The 19,576-nt window shown below is 43.9% G+C and overlaps 1 protein-coding gene across 2 annotated transcripts in view; it reads right to left on the bottom strand.

Moving 5' to 3' along the window:
* CAMK2A (calcium/calmodulin dependent protein kinase II alpha) overlaps nucleotides 1-19,576 on the bottom strand; it is a 586,451-nt gene that overhangs the window by 44,104 nt on the left and 522,771 nt on the right. For both annotated transcript variants that reach the window (XM_086931308.1, XM_086931309.1), the window contains one exon: nucleotides 18,220-18,268. In XM_086931308.1, the coding sequence (XP_086787434.1) occupies nucleotides 18,220-18,268 (49 nt within the window). The remainder of the gene's footprint in view (nucleotides 1-18,219; nucleotides 18,269-19,576) is intronic.

The following is a 19,576-nucleotide window of genomic DNA, read 5'->3' as shown; positions in this document are numbered from 1 at the left end:
CTACAGACCACTAGGCTGCTGACCAAGCGAATGGGTCTTGGCGGAAGAAGAACACATCTGTCTTGTCACCCTTTAGCTGTAAACAATTTCCAGTGATCCAATCAGCAGCTGCTTCTATAAAGGCTTTAAATTGGTTTGATTGTGATTACATTGTAATTTTTGTTTGATTAAGATAGTTCTGATATTAAACTTGAGTTTGGCACACTTTGATACACCACTTGTTTGACACTTAGCCTACACTTGGTAATCGGGAAGGAATCAACACTATCAATGAGTAATTTATTCCCTCTTCTCATGATTGGGAAATAACTAGATGTGATGATGTTGTAGCTTTTGTACTATGGCTTCCCTCTTATGGAGTATCCCATCTGATTCTATTCTGAATTCATACTGCCGCCTGAAACTAGACTGGGGTACAACTGCTATGAGGTCCCTCAGGTTCAGCCCCAGGAATACTAGATGTTTCCTACTCTGTGAATGAAAATAAATATTTTCTGCTGCATGTAATATGGGCCTTCATAGGATACCTGCTATGCTCTATTGGCTATCAACACACACCAAGTGCGTGGGCCCAAACACACAACAAACAAACCTATTTAATGGACCAGCAGCACATTGAGCTGAGGTAACAAAGGACTCCAGTTATGAGTGATGGAGAAGAGTTTACCAGGGATTTGGTAAAAAGCCTTTAACTACCAATACACATGCCACCACCTGTCAGTCTCCCCATAGCCTGAGATGACCGGGGTTGTCACTGCTATCTGCACAGTATGGGAGTGCACTGTCAGCACAATTCCAGGTAAGCAGAGCCTGGTGCACTACTGAGACTTCAGAGAAAATTGTATCCTCTCAGGGAGCTTGTAGAATGCCTAGTCCACGGAGGAAATGAACAGGGTAGACCAAAAAAGTAAACGGGATCTTAGGATAACACACTTTTCTTTGGCATACAAGCACTTTTATCTGCACAGAACATGTATCTTGGAATAGACATTGAGAGATTACTGCTCTGTAGTAAAGCCCCCTATCATCTAATTGGTAAAACGTCAACGAAGTTCTCCAGAATTACTATATTATGTCACTGCATTATGCTTTACAGTGAAGTCCAATCCATTGCAACAAAATATACCACCGCAATAGCTCAATATTTTCATTGTGATCAGCCCTGCAAGATGTTATGGTCTTCCTGAATGATAGAGTTAGTGTCATAAAAGTATGACCTAGTGCCCTTTCAGGCCCGGACAACAGCAAAGCACTAATCCTCAATCACATCCAGGTTCTGCTCCCTAGGTAAGGTAAAAGTGAATTAAAGCTCCCTTTGTATCCCATTAAATTAGACCAGAATGGCACAACTACTTTGTGAGCAGTGTCCATCTGGCTTATTAAGGCAGGCCATGGCCAGGAGCTGGCAACAGATGTGCATAATATCCACTTCATGGTGTCAAGAAACTAAGCAGTCCTTATGAACTTCTTCTCAGTGAAGAAAGTCGCAGGAAACGATAGCCACACATTCCCTGTAGTACCAGCTAAGACATTAATAGGCTCTCACCAGAGTCTGGATAGTCGAGATTCCCTAGACCAGCACAGCCTCGACTGTCCCTTGAGCCAGCAAATCCTTTCACTGCACTGCCCACAATGTGCTCAAGGTACACAAAGCAATACTGACTGATCTATGATCAAACATTTAGCTTTTCCTTCTGCAGTGCTTCAAAGATCTGCAATAGGTGTGCCCAGTGTCCTATTCAGTTGTTACCGAAGAATCCAGATCCCTTGACCCTAGATTCGTTGTTTGCATGAAGGACCAGGGTCTGGTTTTATGAAATCTCAATCATTCTCAGGGGTAACATTATAGATACTTCTGTCAAGATGGTCTTCTGCACCTGCTCTGACATAATGCACAGGAACACTGTCTCCTATGTCAGCGTCAGTGATGCAGGCCAAAGTCTTCCCAGGTGTCAGTGAGAGCAGGTTTGTTAATCAGGCTACTACTGCTATGAGGTATTTCTGCTGTGTATGTGTAAGACCAGCTGGAAATATCACTTTTGTTGATCCATCTTCTCCCAATCAATGCAACATTACAAGGAGGGGGGGGCGTGGCTAGCAGCCGATCATGGCGGCAGCCTAAAAGAGGAGCTCCGTAGACCGGACGGCCTCTCCTAATATCCGACCACTTATCCGTGCAGAAAAGAAGCTCTAACGGAGGGTTCCGAAGCCTAGGACCGGGCAGGACCCAGGGCAGCAACTTGGAAGTCTGTCTGACACTGGAAACAGAAAATACGTTGAGACGACACTGAGGCCTGGTTGGCCATGAGAAGCCGGGACATGTCCTGAACTATCGGCCGACAAGAGACGAGGGAGGCTCGGTTCATCTCCAACGGAAATGCACGACCGCAATCCGGAGAGTGGCTCATGAGCTCGGAAGCGGCAAGACTTGTTCAAACTGTCTTCGTTAGCCACGATTACACTTAAGGAGCCGATCTCCAAGCGATCAGGAGAAAGTTCCTCCAGACGGCGGACAGGTGAAACCGAAACCTAAGGAGAACAAAGGACTGGTCCGCCATCTTGGCGCATAATACTCAACAAGTCGACTGCCTTTGGACACCGTCGCCTCTCCATCGAGATCAACTTTTGAGAGTGGAACCTCTTGCCTAATAGCACCGGCACCTGACCCGCTGAAGGAATCATAAACCAAGGACTGAGCGTGCGGGGAGGGGGTGGCCCGCTACACACATAAGGAGACAGGTGTTGACCACCTACACACCAGCCCTCCGTGGCGCCCCGAACAACTGGGCGGAATACCCTGTGAGGCTTCTAGGGTACGAAGGGGTGAGAATGGCTGGAAAGAACGCGAGAGGGGGCGCCACGCAGACCCGAATTGATCGATTTGCCAGTGGTGGGGCATCATCCTCCCCGTCGGCCTCAGCCGGCAAGATGGCGGAAGGTACGAACACGCAAAAAACGACATTGGACGATGTCATGAAGACACTGACTCAAGTACAGGCCACGGTTGGCTCAATCTCTACTGAGATCACTTTGATCCGTGCCGACTTCCCAAAAATGTCTGAGAAGGTGAAATCGATGGAAGTGGTCACGAAGTCCCTAGTGGAGGACGTCTCTGAGCTCCAAACAGAGATGCAAAAACTGGCGATAGAGAACAGATCATTGCGGGAAAAGCTGGATGATCAGGAAGGTCGCTCAAGAAAGAACAACATACGAATTCTTGGCGTACCGGAATCCGAAGGTGTTAGAGCAACTGATCTCTACGTGGAAGACCTAATTAAAAAAGAGCTCCAACCCAAGGGATTGTCTGCCTTTTTCTCTGTCGAAAGAGCACATCGAGTGCCGGGGGGTAAACCTAAGCTGGGAGCGACGCCGAGACCCATCTTGGCTCGTCTCTTCAACTTCCGGGACAGAGACGCCATTTTGCAGGCAGCTAGGGTGTCCCCTCCGGTGAAGATCCTTAACTCCACTCTGGCCTTTTTCCCGGACAAATACGGCGGAAGTCGCGCGCCGTAGAAGGACATTTCTGGAGGTCAAGAAGAAATTGAGGGCGAGAGAGATCCCCTACTCCATGCTTTTTCCAGCGCGATTGAGGGTGGTATCAGACAATAAAACGTGGTTCTTTGATACACCTGACCTTGCGAGAGACTGGCTTGATGGATGGAGACCGGCGACACAACCTCGTAGATCCAACAGATCGAAAAAGGACAAAAACGCGGGACCCCCGGAGGGCTCGCAGACGTCTCACAGGACGGAAGAAGACAACTCACAAGATGAAGACGCGGTGGAGGAAGGCGCCAGCAAGGGACACTAATCTTCATAAAGGACATACCAATTTTGTTTCTTTGTTTTGGATTCTGCCTGGGGGCCGGCTACAGGACACTGGGCTGAGGACTTCCAAGGAGTGTATGAGGGGCCGCCGGCTCCGGAGACTCTTCACTCCCGCGAGCAAGTATTCGGTGTGGGGAATGGGACAGGCACTCTGCTAAGTTGGGGGGGCGGGCAGTTCTGAGTCCGTATAGCAGGGGGGCAGGGAGGGGGGTTGTTTGGGGTGTGGGGGGCGTTCCTGGTTTTTTGTTTTGTTTGACTCAGGGAAATAATAGGCAACACAGCGAACTGAAAGATAACAGGGGTATGTACCGAGTACTATGGCACGTAGATGTTGGAATGTACAGACTAAACATGATAGGTGCGCATGGCACGCGACTCACAATCTACTCCTCAACATGAGAATATAAGCACAGGTCCGATACCTCCACTACAAGTGATGTCCTGGAATGTGAGAGGTCTTGGGGATAAGATAAAGAGAGGGCTGGTCTTGCAGGGAATTAAGAGACTGAATCCAGATCTAATCCTTCTTCAGGAGACACACCTAGTGGGAACGGTGAGCAAGGCATTAGACAGAAGGGGATACAGTATGGTGGTACACTCGGACTTTACCTCCGGGTCTCGTGGAACGGGTATACTGATGAAAAAGGCATCCCGTTTCATACTGCATTCCACGAGAACCGATGAATATGGCCGCTTTGCTGTGGCGATTGGACAGTGGGAGGGCAAGCCACTTAGCGTGGTTTCGGTATACATTCCACCGGCACTGCAAGCGACCACTCTACCCGAGTTAGGGAAATTACTGTTAGATCTCCCGGAAGGTGACCTGGTGGTGGGGGGAGACTTCAACGCAGTGGCACATAACACGCAGGATAGGTACCCGGCCAGAACACATGCGTCTGGTCCGTCCCGCTTTCAAGAATTCATTGATGCACAAGGGCTGGTGGACATTTGGCGGCACCTTTACCCTGAGGACCGGAAATACACTTATTACTCGGCAACCCATAACAGTCTGTCTCGCATAGACTACTTTCTTACATTGGGGTACGGTCAACTTACAATTAGTGATGTACAGATTAGGCCCAGGGGTGTTTCAGATCATTCCCCCTTAATACTAAACATCTCATGCTTTGGGAGGGTACGCAGAAGACTATATCCAATTTATCCGGGGTATATCAAGGTACCACAAGTACGGAAAGAACTGAAAAAGGCGACCCGGCACTATTTTGCCAAAAATACTGGTTCGGTATCCTCTCCCACTACTCTATGGGAAGCATACAAAACGGTCTTGAGAGGTCATGCCATTACAACAATAACGGGACATAAGCGCATGCAGCAGCAGGAGTTGCGGGACCTAGAGTTGGACCTAGAGATAGCAAACATGGCCCACATGGAACACCCGACGGAGGAAACACTACACACACTTACACTAAGCCAACAAGCCCACACTGATCATATCCGTCTACAAACGATGGAGAATATAACAGCAACAGCGAATAGAGTATATGATATAGGTGACAAGGCCAGTAAACTGCTGGCCTCTTTAGATAAGAGAAAAGAAGGTAGCAGGACCATACTACAATTGGCAGACCACAGTGGGACACTACACTCGCACCCGTCGGAAATAATTGACCTCCTCGCAGATCATTTTCAAGAGGTATACACTCCTGAAAGAGAAGTTACGGAGGCTGCTGCGACGCTGGCTCTGCAACCGGTTCGCACCCCAACCCTGCCTCAAGACGCAGTGGAGGAACTGGAGGCAGACCTGACAGTACAAGAGGTTAAGGCAGCAATTAACACACTTCACACAGGGAAAGCAGTGGGCCCCAACGGGATCCCGGTTGAATGGTATCAAACAATGTCTGACACACTAAGTGAGCCATTATTGGCGATGTTCAAGGATAGCTTGGAGCAGGGGGTATTGCCCCTAGATCAGCGGTTAGCCACTATAGTAGCCATCCCGAAACCGGGTAAGCCACCAGCAGACTGTGCCTCATACCGACCAATCTCGCTACTCAATGCGGAAGCCAAGATACTGGCAAAGATATTGGCTACCAGATTGGTGCCCCACCTTTCCCACTTGATCCATCCAGACCAATCTGGCTTTATACCACATAGGAGCACGGCACTTAACCTCCGAAGAGTCCATGGCGCACTGGCGCGTGCCCCCCTATTGACAGAACCAGCGGTCATTCTTTCGCTAGACGCCAAGATGGCGTTCGATTTAGTGGAGTGGCCATACCTTTTCGCAGTTCTAGCACATATGGGCTTTGGCCCCAAATTCATAGCGTGGATAAAACTCTTATATACAGAACCTGTGGCACATGTGACGGCGAATGGCCACGTTTCACGTGATATGCCATTGGCTAGAGGAACGAGGCAGGGCTGCCCTCTCTCCCCTCTGCTGTTTGCGTTGGTTCTGGAACCGTTAGCGACTATCATTAGAGACACTCCTTTGTTAAAGGGGGTAAGTTGGGGGGATCATTGGGAAGACAGGGTCTCCCTTTATGCTGATGATATGTTGATATACTTGTCTGATCCGGCTGCAGGTATTCCTACTCTACTTGACCTGTGTAATGCACACAGTGTTTACTCCGGCTACACCATAAATTGGTCAAAATCGATTATATATGAACTGAAGGGTCCTCTGCCGCATATACCCAGCGAATGCCAATTGACCATAGCACACCCCTTGTTTAAATATCTAGGCATTTATGTAACCCGAGATGCCTCGCACTACTTTACGCAGAATTTATTACCCCCACTCACTCGTTTAAAGGCGGATACAAGACACTGGGCGAATTTACCACTGACGCTTCTGGGCAGGGCGGCTTTATTTAAAATAAAGGCACTTCCGCGTTTTTTATATATATTGGAGAACACGCCGACCCTTGTCCCACCCTCATATTTTAAGAAGGTGACAGCAGTCCTCTCAGGTTTGCTATGGGGAGAGCGCCCGGCTCGCGTGGCTCATATAAAACTTAAACGTGGATGGTACGACGGTGGGATAGCACTGCCAAATTTACAGTTATATTACTGGGCGTCCCAACTTAAGGTGATAAACCAGTGGATCCACGCATCACAAGACGACCCGGCATATATGGCTGACAGAACCCAATTAGGAACGCACAGCCTATTGGCACCACTATATAACAAACGACTATTGACTAAATTGGTAGGCCCGACAAAGCACACGGTAATATTGTGGCATAAGGCGCAGGCTTGATTAAAATGGGGGGATGTTATAACAAAACTCACACCCCTGTGGGATACTAAAGCACTGGGTTGTCTGAGACATAGCAAAGGATTTACCCTATGGGACAACATAGGAATCTCCACAGTGGGGGACCTATGGACGAGTACTGGTATGATCCTATTCTCACTCCTACAACAACAGTATGACCTAGGATCCACTGAGACATATAGGTATATACAGATCAGACACGCATTGATGACGGCTATAGAGCCGGGGACTAAAGTCCCTGAATCATCTCCATTAGAAGACCGCCTGCTCACTGATTATATGCAAACAGGAGCTACATCACTCACTTATCGAAAACTATTAAATAATCTACCGGACCCACTAGTTAAATTACGGGATAAATGGGAGACGGAGTTGGGAGAAATGGATGAAACAGACTGGAATGCTGCACTGGCATCCCCGAGAGAGGCCGGAGTCTCGGCCCGATTCCGCCTAGTACAATTCAAAATACTCCATAGGGTCTACTACACAAGAACCGCTTTGTATAGAATACACAGAGCGCAGCATCCAAACTGTCTGAGAGGCTGTGGAGAGGAAGGGACACTCCTACACACACTTTGGGGATGTCAGGTCATTAGCGAATACTGGAGGTGAATTATGAAGACCATTTCACAAACACTGGAAGTCTCACTTACACCAGACCCGAGGGTTTGCTTATTGAATGTGTGGGGGAGGACGGATCTACCTAGACAAGGACAACAGTGGGTTGTGATAGGAGCGATGGTGGCCAAGCGCGATATAGCACAGAAATGGGGGGCGGAAGACACACCGACATTGGCACAGTGGTGCAAACACATGGACAAACTGATGATTACTGAGCGTGCGGTCTATAAAATAAGGGCCAACCCTCGCAAGTGGAACAGGATCTGGTTACCCTGGAACAAGTATAGAGGTGAACTGTGTGAACCTTTGCCGGAGGAAGGAGAGGATAGCTCTGATGAGGAGGATGAACTTGGGAACTAATACATACCCATGGACAGGATGCGGGGAGGGATATGGGTGTGATGGTAAGAGACCATGGGGAACTCATGGGTAAGAATACAGCGTAGTACATCAGTAAAGCCCCACCGATATAGATGAATGTCCGTGTATTGAAGCTCTATTAAACTGTTCATAGTTCCTGATGAGTCTATAGTTCTGTTTCAATTTAAAACAAATACTTAAGAAAGTAAGACTAATAATTCTGTATACACTGATGGAAAATTTGACGCACCATGATCATAATCGCTGCCGGACCGGAAGGTTGTCGGCTGAATAGCTGTGTATCACGAGCATCGGAATGACTAAGGCGTGACATTGTCCTCTATACACACAAATTATGTATTGTATAATTGTCAAATGCAAATAAAGTCTTACAACCAAAAAAAAAAAAAACATTACAAGGAGGGGAGCACTCTGGTCAGTCCCTGTGAGGACAGCTCCAAATTCACTCTCTGGAGTTATGGCATGGACTGATTTTCATAGAACACACTGTGGTGTACTTCAGCTGTCAACAAAATAATGGACTCCACTAATATTCATAAGAGCAGCCCCATTTGTCGTTCAGAGTGACAGGATCAACTGGTTAAAGAATCAGATGTCTTCCCAGATCCTCTAGTACCCAGCAGATATTGACTTCTGGTGACAGCATTCCATTAATCATGCATGCAATGACAGAAGGTACCCATTAACTTGAAACTCAGTGCAGCAATCTTCAATCTAAGGTCCAGCACCTAGTACACAACATAAGGTTGGCGACCTCAAATATCCCACTCAACCCTCTTTCACCTAGGTGTAGGGATGGAAAATGCTTCAAAGGGATGTAACCAACTTCCTTTTGTGGCACTCTCAATAGACACAACAGAAAGAGAAAGCAAGCCATCAGGATATCCCATTATGCGCAAATAGTTCCTCAAGGCACAAACGTTTCAATTTTGTTAAAAAAATTATCTTTCAATCCATTCGTTAGCATGTTGTATGAGAAAGAAGTCATAATGTTCTCCAAATTCATCCCATGTTGCCTTTAGTTAGGTGGATATTTGTCTGCTCTCTTAGGGCCCGATGTAGGTAATCCCAGATTACCGATTCTTAAATACCGAATCATACCGATTCGGTATTTAAGAACAGGCAAATGGGATGTAGGTAATTTTACCTAAAAAATTACAGAATCTGTAAGTTTCGGTAATTACTGAATCGGTATTTACCGATTCGGTAATTGGGGGAAACATTGAAGGGTGGCAGGGTGTCACTTTGACAACCTGTTGCACCCCTCAATTGTGTATGGGTGCACATGTTGCAGACATACATGCCCTAAGGGCATGTATGTCTGCAACATGGCACTGTTGGTAAAGCAAAAAAAATGCTTTTTCAAGGGTTTTCATTATTTACCACCAACTTCTAGTTGGTGGTAAATAACAAATCCTTTACTGAGGAATGCACTAACTTGAGGGCTTCCTACATCCTGGATTCGGTATTTTACCGAATCGTTATGTTAAGAATTCGGTATTTTACAGAATCCTTAAATTACCGATTCGGTAAAATACTGAATCTTTAAAAAATGCCACCTACATCTGGAAAGCCCAATACCGGTCGGTAACGGCCGAAATTCGGTAATTTCGGCCGTTACCGACCGGTATTTGGCTACCTACATCGGGCCCTCGGTCTCTTCTTGGTAACTTGACATAATACAGAATTCCAACAAGGACTCTGGTGAGTACTATTTTTCTTAGCCTCAACAATTGTATGGTCCATGACAACAAGAAAGTATCTTCTCACTGAGGTTATATGAGGATCCAAGAAAAAAACAATATCAACCAAAACTCTCTTGAATGACAGTTGACAGACAAGGGAAGACATTGCCTGCCAATCTGCCATCCTTACAACTATTCTTGTACCTTCTTCAGGTCTGAAAAACCCTCTTTATGCTGACTCTCATACCTAACCAGAAAATCAGGGCATACAACTGTTTCCATTTCCTCAAATATAAGGTGTTATACTTAGGGACCAACTGCAAGATGAAGTTCCTGTGGATATGGAGGGCCAGCCAGCCTCTAGCAAGCCTTAGGTTTAGGATTAGAAGGCTCAGTATAGAGAAGTGCACCGTGCCTTGGAACATTGAAGTTCCCTTCAGCTATCACCAACATTTATGTCATTCTGCACAGTTGCTACAGAAAGGAGCATTCCGCCTCATTAGAGCTCCCAGAATCTTACAGTCTTGGAGGACTGGTAGGTCTTAATACTCCACCACCAGCCCCTAGTCACATGCTCACATTCCTCTCCTCTACTGTCAGAGCAGAGTATTCAGCCCTGACTGTGGGACTAGTGTACCTGCTGAACGCTCCTTGAACTGAGCTTTAGTCACTGCCCTCTTTGGGATCTCAGCCTAAGGCTACTTCCCCTTTTGAGACTCTACAGAGTGGCTCAACCATGGCCACCAACCCAAACTCAGTAAGGTTGTTCAACAGCAACCAGTGCATACTAAGGACTGTCTGCACACCAACTTTTGCTAACCTAATTAGAATACCAGCCTGAAGTTGCACACTTCAGTAATGACATGGTGAAAAACTCTTCCACTGATAGACTTACTTATCCATGGAAACTTTGATGCACTTTTTGGAGTCTACCTACTTGGTAATCATGGCCATGGTAGTCCTGTTGATGGTAATATCCCAGAGAACAGTGACCCTCTCACTATCCATGTAGAGTTGATTGTGAAGTGACTGTTAGACAACTACAACGAATCCAGAACTCCTCGACACGACTAATCCTCGACGTCCCCCGACGTAGCCACATCACACCCCACCGGAGAGGCCTACACTGGCTCCCCGTCGACAAGAGGATCACCTTAAAACTCCTCATCCACGCACACAAAGCGCTAAACAACACCGGACCCACATACCTCAACGACCGACTCAGCTGCCACACCCCGACCCGCAGCCTCCGCTCGGCCAGCCTCGCCCTCGCCTCAGTTCCTCGTATCCGGAAGACCACTGCCGGCGGCAGATCCTTCTCCTACCTCGCTGCCAAGACCTGGAAAGCTCTCCCTACCAGTCTACGACAGGCCCAGGACCTGCTGGCCTTCAGAAGACTTCTTAAGACCTGGCTCTTCGATCAGTAGCAGCGCCCCCCCCCGCCCCCCGCCTTGAGACCCCACCGGGCATGTAGCGCACTTTAGAAATGCAGTGATTGATTGATTGATTGATTGATTGATTAGGTTTTTGAAGGCACCGTTAGGAGGTACTAGAGACACAATGGTACAGGAGCCTCGCTTGACACCGTTTATTTGCTGGCTGTGACAAGAGGACCTATTCCCTTTGAGATTCTGTCTCTTCTGTGAGCCTTGGGAACTGTTTTGCCATTTCGCAATGACTTTACCCTGAAATCGTCTAGTTAGCTGTTGATCAAGCTATTTGTATCCAACTAAGTTCACTGTCCATTTCTTCACATCTGAAGCACTTTGCATATCAGAGAGGTATTATCACACCTTCAGAGATATATCATAAGAGAGATGTTTAATGAGAATGATGATTCTTATAGATTGACTGAATAAACGATCGTGATTTTATTAAAGACTAAGGAAGCTAGCATTATGCATTTATCTTTTATTTACTCTTTCTGAGCAGCAACACCATTAAATGCTTCCAAATAAAACTTCAAAAAACATCACAACAATAAAATAGAATGTTTAGTCCCGGCTTGACCTCCAACTTCCTCCTCTTTTGTTTGTTTTTCTTTGTGAATAGTCCTGAGCCAAACTCCAGGAAGAGTCTATCCTTGTCAAGTTATCTGAGAAAAGAATCACAATATGAATCCTACTCATATAATCCCAAATAAATTAGCCTTAGATTACAACTAATCAAACTTTTATAGACACAAAGATCACCAATATATAAATGTATCATTCCTCACCTTAAAGCCCCTGCTTAAGGGAAGGGTGGTGTGATAAAACTAGCCTCCTTAGTCTTTAATAACATCACAATTCTTTATTCAGTCAACCTATAAGAATAGTCATTTTATGTCAAGACAGGAGGCTAGCATTATGCATGTTCAAAGCTTTTGAAGGCACAACCTGAAACATGCTCCACAGCCTTAAAGTAAAATCTCATCAATGAATCAGGGTTAAGCCAATCTGCTGCTTTTAAAACATCTTCTAATCGTCCTCCTGACATACACACTTGGCTCGCCATAGCCCCTCTTAAAGAATCAGCTGTAAAGCTTGATAAATCTACACCTTCTTCTTTCATCACCCCTTTAACCCATCTTGCAATGATAGCATTTGATACACCCTTGAATGGTTTTACATAAGAAATCAACAATTGATCTTTCCCTGCATATCTTTTCTCCAACACTCTACACTCGCTTAAACATCTCACCACACATAATTTTGGTATATTATCGAAACTTGAATAAAAAATGGAACCAGACATAGTCAGAGTCCTCTTCCATACTTCAAAAAGCACTCCATTAGGTTGATAAAACCTATTAGATATGTCCAAAGCTCTAATTCCCTCCTGAATAAAATCAAACATGACAACATTGTCAACTTCCACAACAATTCACACACTCCTAAATATTTGTATCCTGGCCAATTTTCAAACAACTTGAGTACTAAATCCACATCCCATATTCTCTGATACTTAGCGCTTGGTGGCATATTCAGCCGAACTTCTTTCATTACTCACACACCAAGGGACTTCTACCAATAGAATTACTTGCACCAAAGAATGATATGCCGCTAAAGCTGACCTATAACAATCAACCGTCCTGTATGACAACCCTTTACCAAACAATTCCCCAAACAAATTCACCACTTCTACCTCATCCGCTTGTACAGGATCCAAATCCCTTTCCAAGCACCAACGTACCCAAACTCACCAAGCTCCTCTGTATTTCTTCTTTGTACCAAATCCCCATGACTCATTAAGCAAGTCAGAAGCTGCTCCCGAAAGGCCTAAGAATCTTCCAGAATTTTGACACCTTAAATACTAGAAGGTTGAACAAACCCGCTGATACCAAAGGAAGTTCCTCCTGCTATACTCCCTGCAGAAGTCCTTCGTACAACTGAATTAAATATGGAATGTTGCCATTTCCAACAAAGTTGAAAACAAAACTTATGTTTTCGAAAATGAGGTCAACGACACCATCTGGCACATCTGCTTCCTCATCTAAAACAACACTCTCTGTATCACTGCCAAAGGAGGGAAAGCATAGCCTTTCATCCCCTTCCAATTCTGACTAAACACTTCCACTGCTATCGCTCCTGGATACGGTCACTAACTTACATAATTCACTAACAGAGCTGTTAACCTGGATGCAAAAAGATCCACCCCAAAGGGTCCTAAAGCCTACTGATTTGCAGAAACAAATCCTCCAACAGCTTCCTATAGCTGTAATATGTCATACTGCTTGAATTTCAATCTGCTATAACATTGGAAACACCAGGTAAATACTCTGCAGGCAGAACAATGTTGTGCTCCAAACAAAATTCTCAACTCTCTTGGGTTAAATCCACCAATCTCTTTGATCTTGTTCCTCCAAATTTGTTGATATAGGTCACTGCTGATATGTTGTCCATCCACAAAAGAACAGAATGACTTTCCAACTGCCTTTTGAAACACTGCAAGACAAATAACCCTGCCTTCATTTCCAAACAATGTATGTGACTTTACTTCTCCAAAGCATTTCAAACACCTCCTGTTTCTTGACCTGAGCAACAAGCCACACCATCTTAATTTGCTCACATCCGATTCCAAACTGAAATCCGGCTTCACCCCAAATATAGGCTTTCCATCCCAGGTATCTAAATTCTCCTTCCACCATTGTAACTCTATCCTCACATCCTGACTCGAAACTATTGTGTCTAAATACCACAGACCTCCGGATAAACCGAACGCCTTCAAGCTTTGCCATGCTCGATAATGCAATGGTCCTGGAAAATTGACAAAGCCTGAACTGTCAAAGACACCGGCCAATCACTAGAGCTAACTCCCTCAACTTTATATCATCTTTCCTTAACAAAGCCTTCACTTCTTGTCTTATCATCCTGACTTTTTTCTCCGGTAACTGCAACTGATAAGACACTGTGTCCACCACAAACCCCAAAAACTCCATACGCCGTGTTGGAGTCAAAATTGATTTCTCTAAATTCACTACAAGTCCCACGTTTTCCAACAATCCTTCACTATAACCAGCTGACTGTTCAACTCCTCCAACTACTGTCCCATTAACAGGGTATCATCTAGGAATATTATCACTGAACACCCTTCTATTGCAAATACCCAACTGCTGGCTTCAACACTTTTGTAAAACACCAATGGGCTACTGATAATCCAAACCAAAGGCACTGAAACAGGTATAAAACACCCTACCACCTGAATAGTTGAATTTCCTGATCTCCTTCTTTGTTATTTGACTCCACTGAGTGTGAAACAACCTAAATCTTCTTCCCACCTTTATAGGGATAGAGCCAATACTGATCTTCGTATTCACTTAGTCCTGCATTGGAGGTTTGTCCTCGTCTTCTAGAAGATTTATATCTGCCGCTCCTTCCCCTAGAGGGATAGAAATTTCCTTGTTTTCTTTCGGATCCATAATTATCATTTAACCGGTAGCCATAGTAATGGGTCCTATAATTGGTGCAGCTGAAAGCTTGCCCTCGCCTTGAAGCCCACCCAGAAAAACTACCAATGTTAAATACACTGTTCATATTAAACTGCACATTATCCAGACTGGTGAACATCTGCACGAACTTTACCAAGGACTTCACCATTCCTTCACTAAACAAAAGGCTTTTGGTGCCCTCACTTGTCTCTCTTTTGGCCAGATCACTTAACTTTGGATTGATGCTCTGCTAATTGGCCCGCGTTAGCATTGCCTAGAAAACATAAGGCACGCTGGCACTAACAACTCAATATTTAGATCCCTTCCATTAGGAAAAGCATCTTCCAACAAGTCAAACATCTTTGCTGAGGGCCCTAAAACATCAAGGAGCTTGTCCTGACATTGTTTGAGAGAGAACTCTAAACCTTTTCTAGGATTCTGCCCTAGTTTGAACAAATAGGTCATAATTTTCAAACCCAAAATCAAAGGTCATTGTGACCTTATCATCTATGACCGGCCGAGAACACTCGGCTTTCATTATATTACGCTCCTCTTTCTCCAATAACCTTTTTAATCTAGTGCCTAATATACTCAGACTCATACGACCCACAGGCCACCAATCCTTTCCACAGGGATATCTAATATCACAAAGATCAAAAATATTCTGCCCCCCATCGGATTGGCTACTTTCTTCACCTTTCTCGACCTCTCATCTGAAGTATCCCAAAATTCCTCTTCCAAATTATCATTGTAGTCTACATCCAGCACATACTCATCCCAACTTGATGTCCCTCCTTTAACCTCCATTATACTTGATGGTACATAACTCGCAGTGGTCGACTGCCCCTTATGCGTGCCGCTGCAGACACGCGCTCCACCTGAGCCGCCTAGGACTCCCTTCTTGCATATTACCATATCCCCAGGCTTTCTCTTTCTTGCGCATTTACCTCCTTGCTCTCTGTGCTCAAGTCTTCTGAAATAGAAAAATACTCATCGTCCTTAACATAGACTGCCTCCCACTCTTTTTGTAATGCTTTTTTAACTGTCTCCCGCAGAGCACTGCCCAATTCCTGAACAATTATCTTCCGAATCATGCTCGCCTGATTTACCTCACTATCTTGAGACTCCATACTTCCCTCCCTAATACCCTGGCATCAGAGGGTTAATAAAAAAAAATTGCATCTAATATTAATATTTTTTAATACTAATCTTATTTTCACAGCATACTCTACTTTCAAACAGTCTCACCTTGAAATGGTGATAAAAACTGCATCAACTGTTAATTTTGCTGAGACCGATATGCCTTGAGGCTATCATTGTTAAGCAATGGTCCTCGCAGTCCAAATTCCTCTAAAAAAATGGAGTATTGCTAAACAAAGCCAATAGCAACTCGAGCCAATGCTGGGTGAAATACCCAATCGCCCCTTCGAAAGAGGCTCTTGCACACAACGAACAAGAGTCTTCTATCAGACCGAGGACTGAACATTCTATTTTTCCATTGTGATATTTTTTAAAGTTCTATTTGGAATCTTTTAATAGTGCTGATGCTCAGAAGGAGTAAATACAAGATAAATGCATAATGCTAGCCTCCTGTCTTCACGTAACATTTCCACCGTTCCTTGCAGGCTTTTCTCCCTGACCTAAAATGATCAAAATTCAAATTCACAAAATGAATCCAGGTTTACAATGGGACAACTTGGTTTAAACGTTATATTCATATCAATAATGCTCCTATGGCAACCAGGTTAAGTTAACAAAATAATCCCAATAATGGCACCCTCCATGCAATCATACTTTACTCTGTCTCTGTTTTTCAATTTGAAAATGTCTTGTCCCTTTTAAGGGGGAGGTGACTTGGTCAAGCTTCTGCTGCTTTGTATTCATCACTCACCTTAATTTTATATCGTGCTATGTTCAAGGCCGGACAACAATGCCAACCAGTACTTAAATGCCTGGACCCAGAATCCGCACCTCCCAGAGGTGCCTGTGGACAACTCTTTCGGTTTCAAAGCCATTCTAATCATGTAATGGTCTGGTGGGAGAGGATCCCAGAGAGAAGGGAGGAGTTTTACTTTAGTGTTTCAGTTAGACTTGTTTGTTCGGATAGCTTTTTTTTTGTTTAGCATTTTAAACATTCCCCTGTTATATTAAATCTTAAGTGTACTCCAACACTGCTTCAAGATTTTTTCAACAAAAATAAGTGTTCCTCAGATAACATTTTCGCACCACCATTGACTGATGTATCCTTGCGGTCATTGATATGAGGCTGCAAGTGAGGCAGTGCATGAATAATCAAATAGATGCCTTATCTTTCTCCACCATGAACGAGGTTTTACACACCTCAAAATTAAAATGTCTAATTCGAAGTGAAAAAGGCAAGCCCTGTTCTGAACAATATGTAAGTGTACTTACTGTGAGAGGAGACACATTTTTGATTTAGTGTTATATTAGGTTGTGAAACTAAGCACGTAAAGAGTGCAGTAGGCCTTCTCCCAACCCCAGGGCAAGTAAAATGGAATTTGTATTTCAACTTCTACTGATTGAGGTGCTACCAAATATCAATCTCTTGATAGACTAGTTTAAGGAGGATGCTCCCACCCATTATTAAAGCACTAGGCTGAACAGTACACTTTAGTGCTTTGTTGAGCAATGCCAAAAACACCATGCAGCACCCTTAGTTAATTTACAGATTGAGAGGTTCACTGTGGGAAAAATAGGCCAGGCCAGTCATACAAGGAATTCTGTCCCACATACACACTTGTATAGCTCCCAAAACACACAGCAATGAGTTTGCAAATGTGCCCAATTAGAACACAATAAACTACCACCCAAGACTCCCTAAATGTCCATCAGATACTCACAAAACTAAACCTTGACTATCACAGACAGAGCTTTCCAGAGCACCAAAACATCATCATGTCACCTCAATGTAGCCATAGTTGCTCCACCAGATCCTTGTTTAGCCCCCATGAAAGCCTCACATGCTCCTGCTTGGACCTAAAATAGCCCCAGAAGAGCCATGCAATGTCCGGTAATTGCACAGAGGAAACTGGAACTGAAATGTAGCAAAGACAATACACTTACAATAATAAGGCTGCGAAGGCAGACATAAAGACTTGTAGCAGGCAGGCTACAAATTAGCTTTTGAGCAAATCCTTTATTTAAGGTCTAGACAAGTGAGGATATAAATCTGTAATGCTCCAATGACAAGGCAATTTGCATTCTGGCGCCTAAACAACTTCAAATCAAAAAGATTTCCATATTTGTTAAAACTCATTTTATCAATATTTTCCCGCCAAACTAGTCCGCTTGACTTAGTTATCAAGAGCTTTGCAATTTATTTCTTTTAAATATGAGTGGTGTTGTAGAATAGGAATATGCTGGAATGTACAATTAATTCTCTGTGAGGAAACAAAATTATTTAGGCTATGGGGTTCCTCAGTAATTAGGAGATGCTGCAGGAATTAGATCACTAGCTGGAGATCTATAAAAATGTTTCAGGGCAGAAATGAACAGCATCTGTAGAGTTATAAAACCATTTGGGATTAACCCACCTTTAGTGTCTTCATCTTCAATTGTGGTGTTGGTACTCTCAGAAGATTCCTATAAAAAGAAAAGACAGATAAAAAGGTGAAATCTACTTCATCATTTTATCTAAAAATATTCCTATGTCTATATACATTGGGCGCTGCAATAATCTACCTTTCTAAAGCCTTCCCCTGTAAACACACAGAATTCTCTTACTCTAAAAAATGTAAATATCTGTGTTTATTCCAACTTGGAAATGTTCTCCTTTTTCCTGCTGTCTCCTAATCCTCTACAGACTTCACCCCCTGCAAAACCTAAAACATTTCCCCTCAAAACTACAGACCACTAAAGGCAGTTCTCCCCATCTCAGTGTCTAAATACTGCCCCTGCCACTAAACCTCAAAGCATTTCTTTTCAATATATAGAACACTTTTGCGCCCAATATGGTAAGATTTCGCCTCATTCTTTGGATATTTTTACTCCCAACCTATTTATACCCTTCATGCTCTAAAAATGAACACATTTTTGCACCTAGCATTCAACAGTGTATTATTGCATTGCTTAAATATTGTTTCATAACAGTATATGGCCAACATCTAAGCATCCTAACTCTAATTAATATCCAAAGATGTGTCTGTATAAAATTGAAAGATCTCTCCTATTCTAATCCTCTAAAAGCTTCTCAAGCTGCTTGGAACATATAAATGGTACACTTAAAATCTAAATACCGCTACCTCGTCTTACAGGGTTGAAAATGCTCCTACATCTAATGGCTTCCCTTCCACACGAACATAAAGGCTTCGCTAATCCTAATATTCAGTGACCCAAAGTCATCTATGTAAAAGTTAATAGGCAGTGGCCCCTTAACATTTAAATGCTGCAACTGCTGCCAGCATCCAAAGTCTTCTCCTAGCACTTACAGGCCCCTTCTCAACTGAACTCCTAAAGGTTTCATTCAAATGTTAATTTCCTATCTTCCATAGAATTTCTAAAGTGCACCTTCTTCTCAAAGTCAAAAGTATTTTACCTCCACTCAAAAACTCTGTCAAATGCCTAAACACTTACATTCATCCTAACACTCCTAGACATTTTCTCATCCAACCATAATTTACTCACCATAACATCTAAGGGCATCTTAAGGCATGTCTTAAGATCTAAAGGCTTCTCAGATATCTAGCGTCCACAGATGATGAAATCTCCCTATACCTTAAGACATCACATTCCCTTTACAGTGAAAGTATTCTTCTCCTCCTGAGTTCTAAATGGTTCTCATCTTCCCAACATTTAAAGACTTTTCCTCAAACTACTAACATATATTTCTGAACATAACATTTAAAGGTCTGTACTCCAACAAATATCTAAATGTTTGTAATCCAAGGAAAC

This window comes from Lissotriton vulgaris, chromosome 7 (genome assembly GCF_964263255.1).
Source record: "Lissotriton vulgaris chromosome 7, aLisVul1.2, whole genome shotgun sequence".
Taxonomy (NCBI): Eukaryota; Metazoa; Chordata; class Amphibia; order Caudata; family Salamandridae; genus Lissotriton; species Lissotriton vulgaris.
The sequence above is the reverse complement of the archived record's forward strand: the minus strand, read 5'-3'. Positions and strand labels throughout refer to the sequence as shown.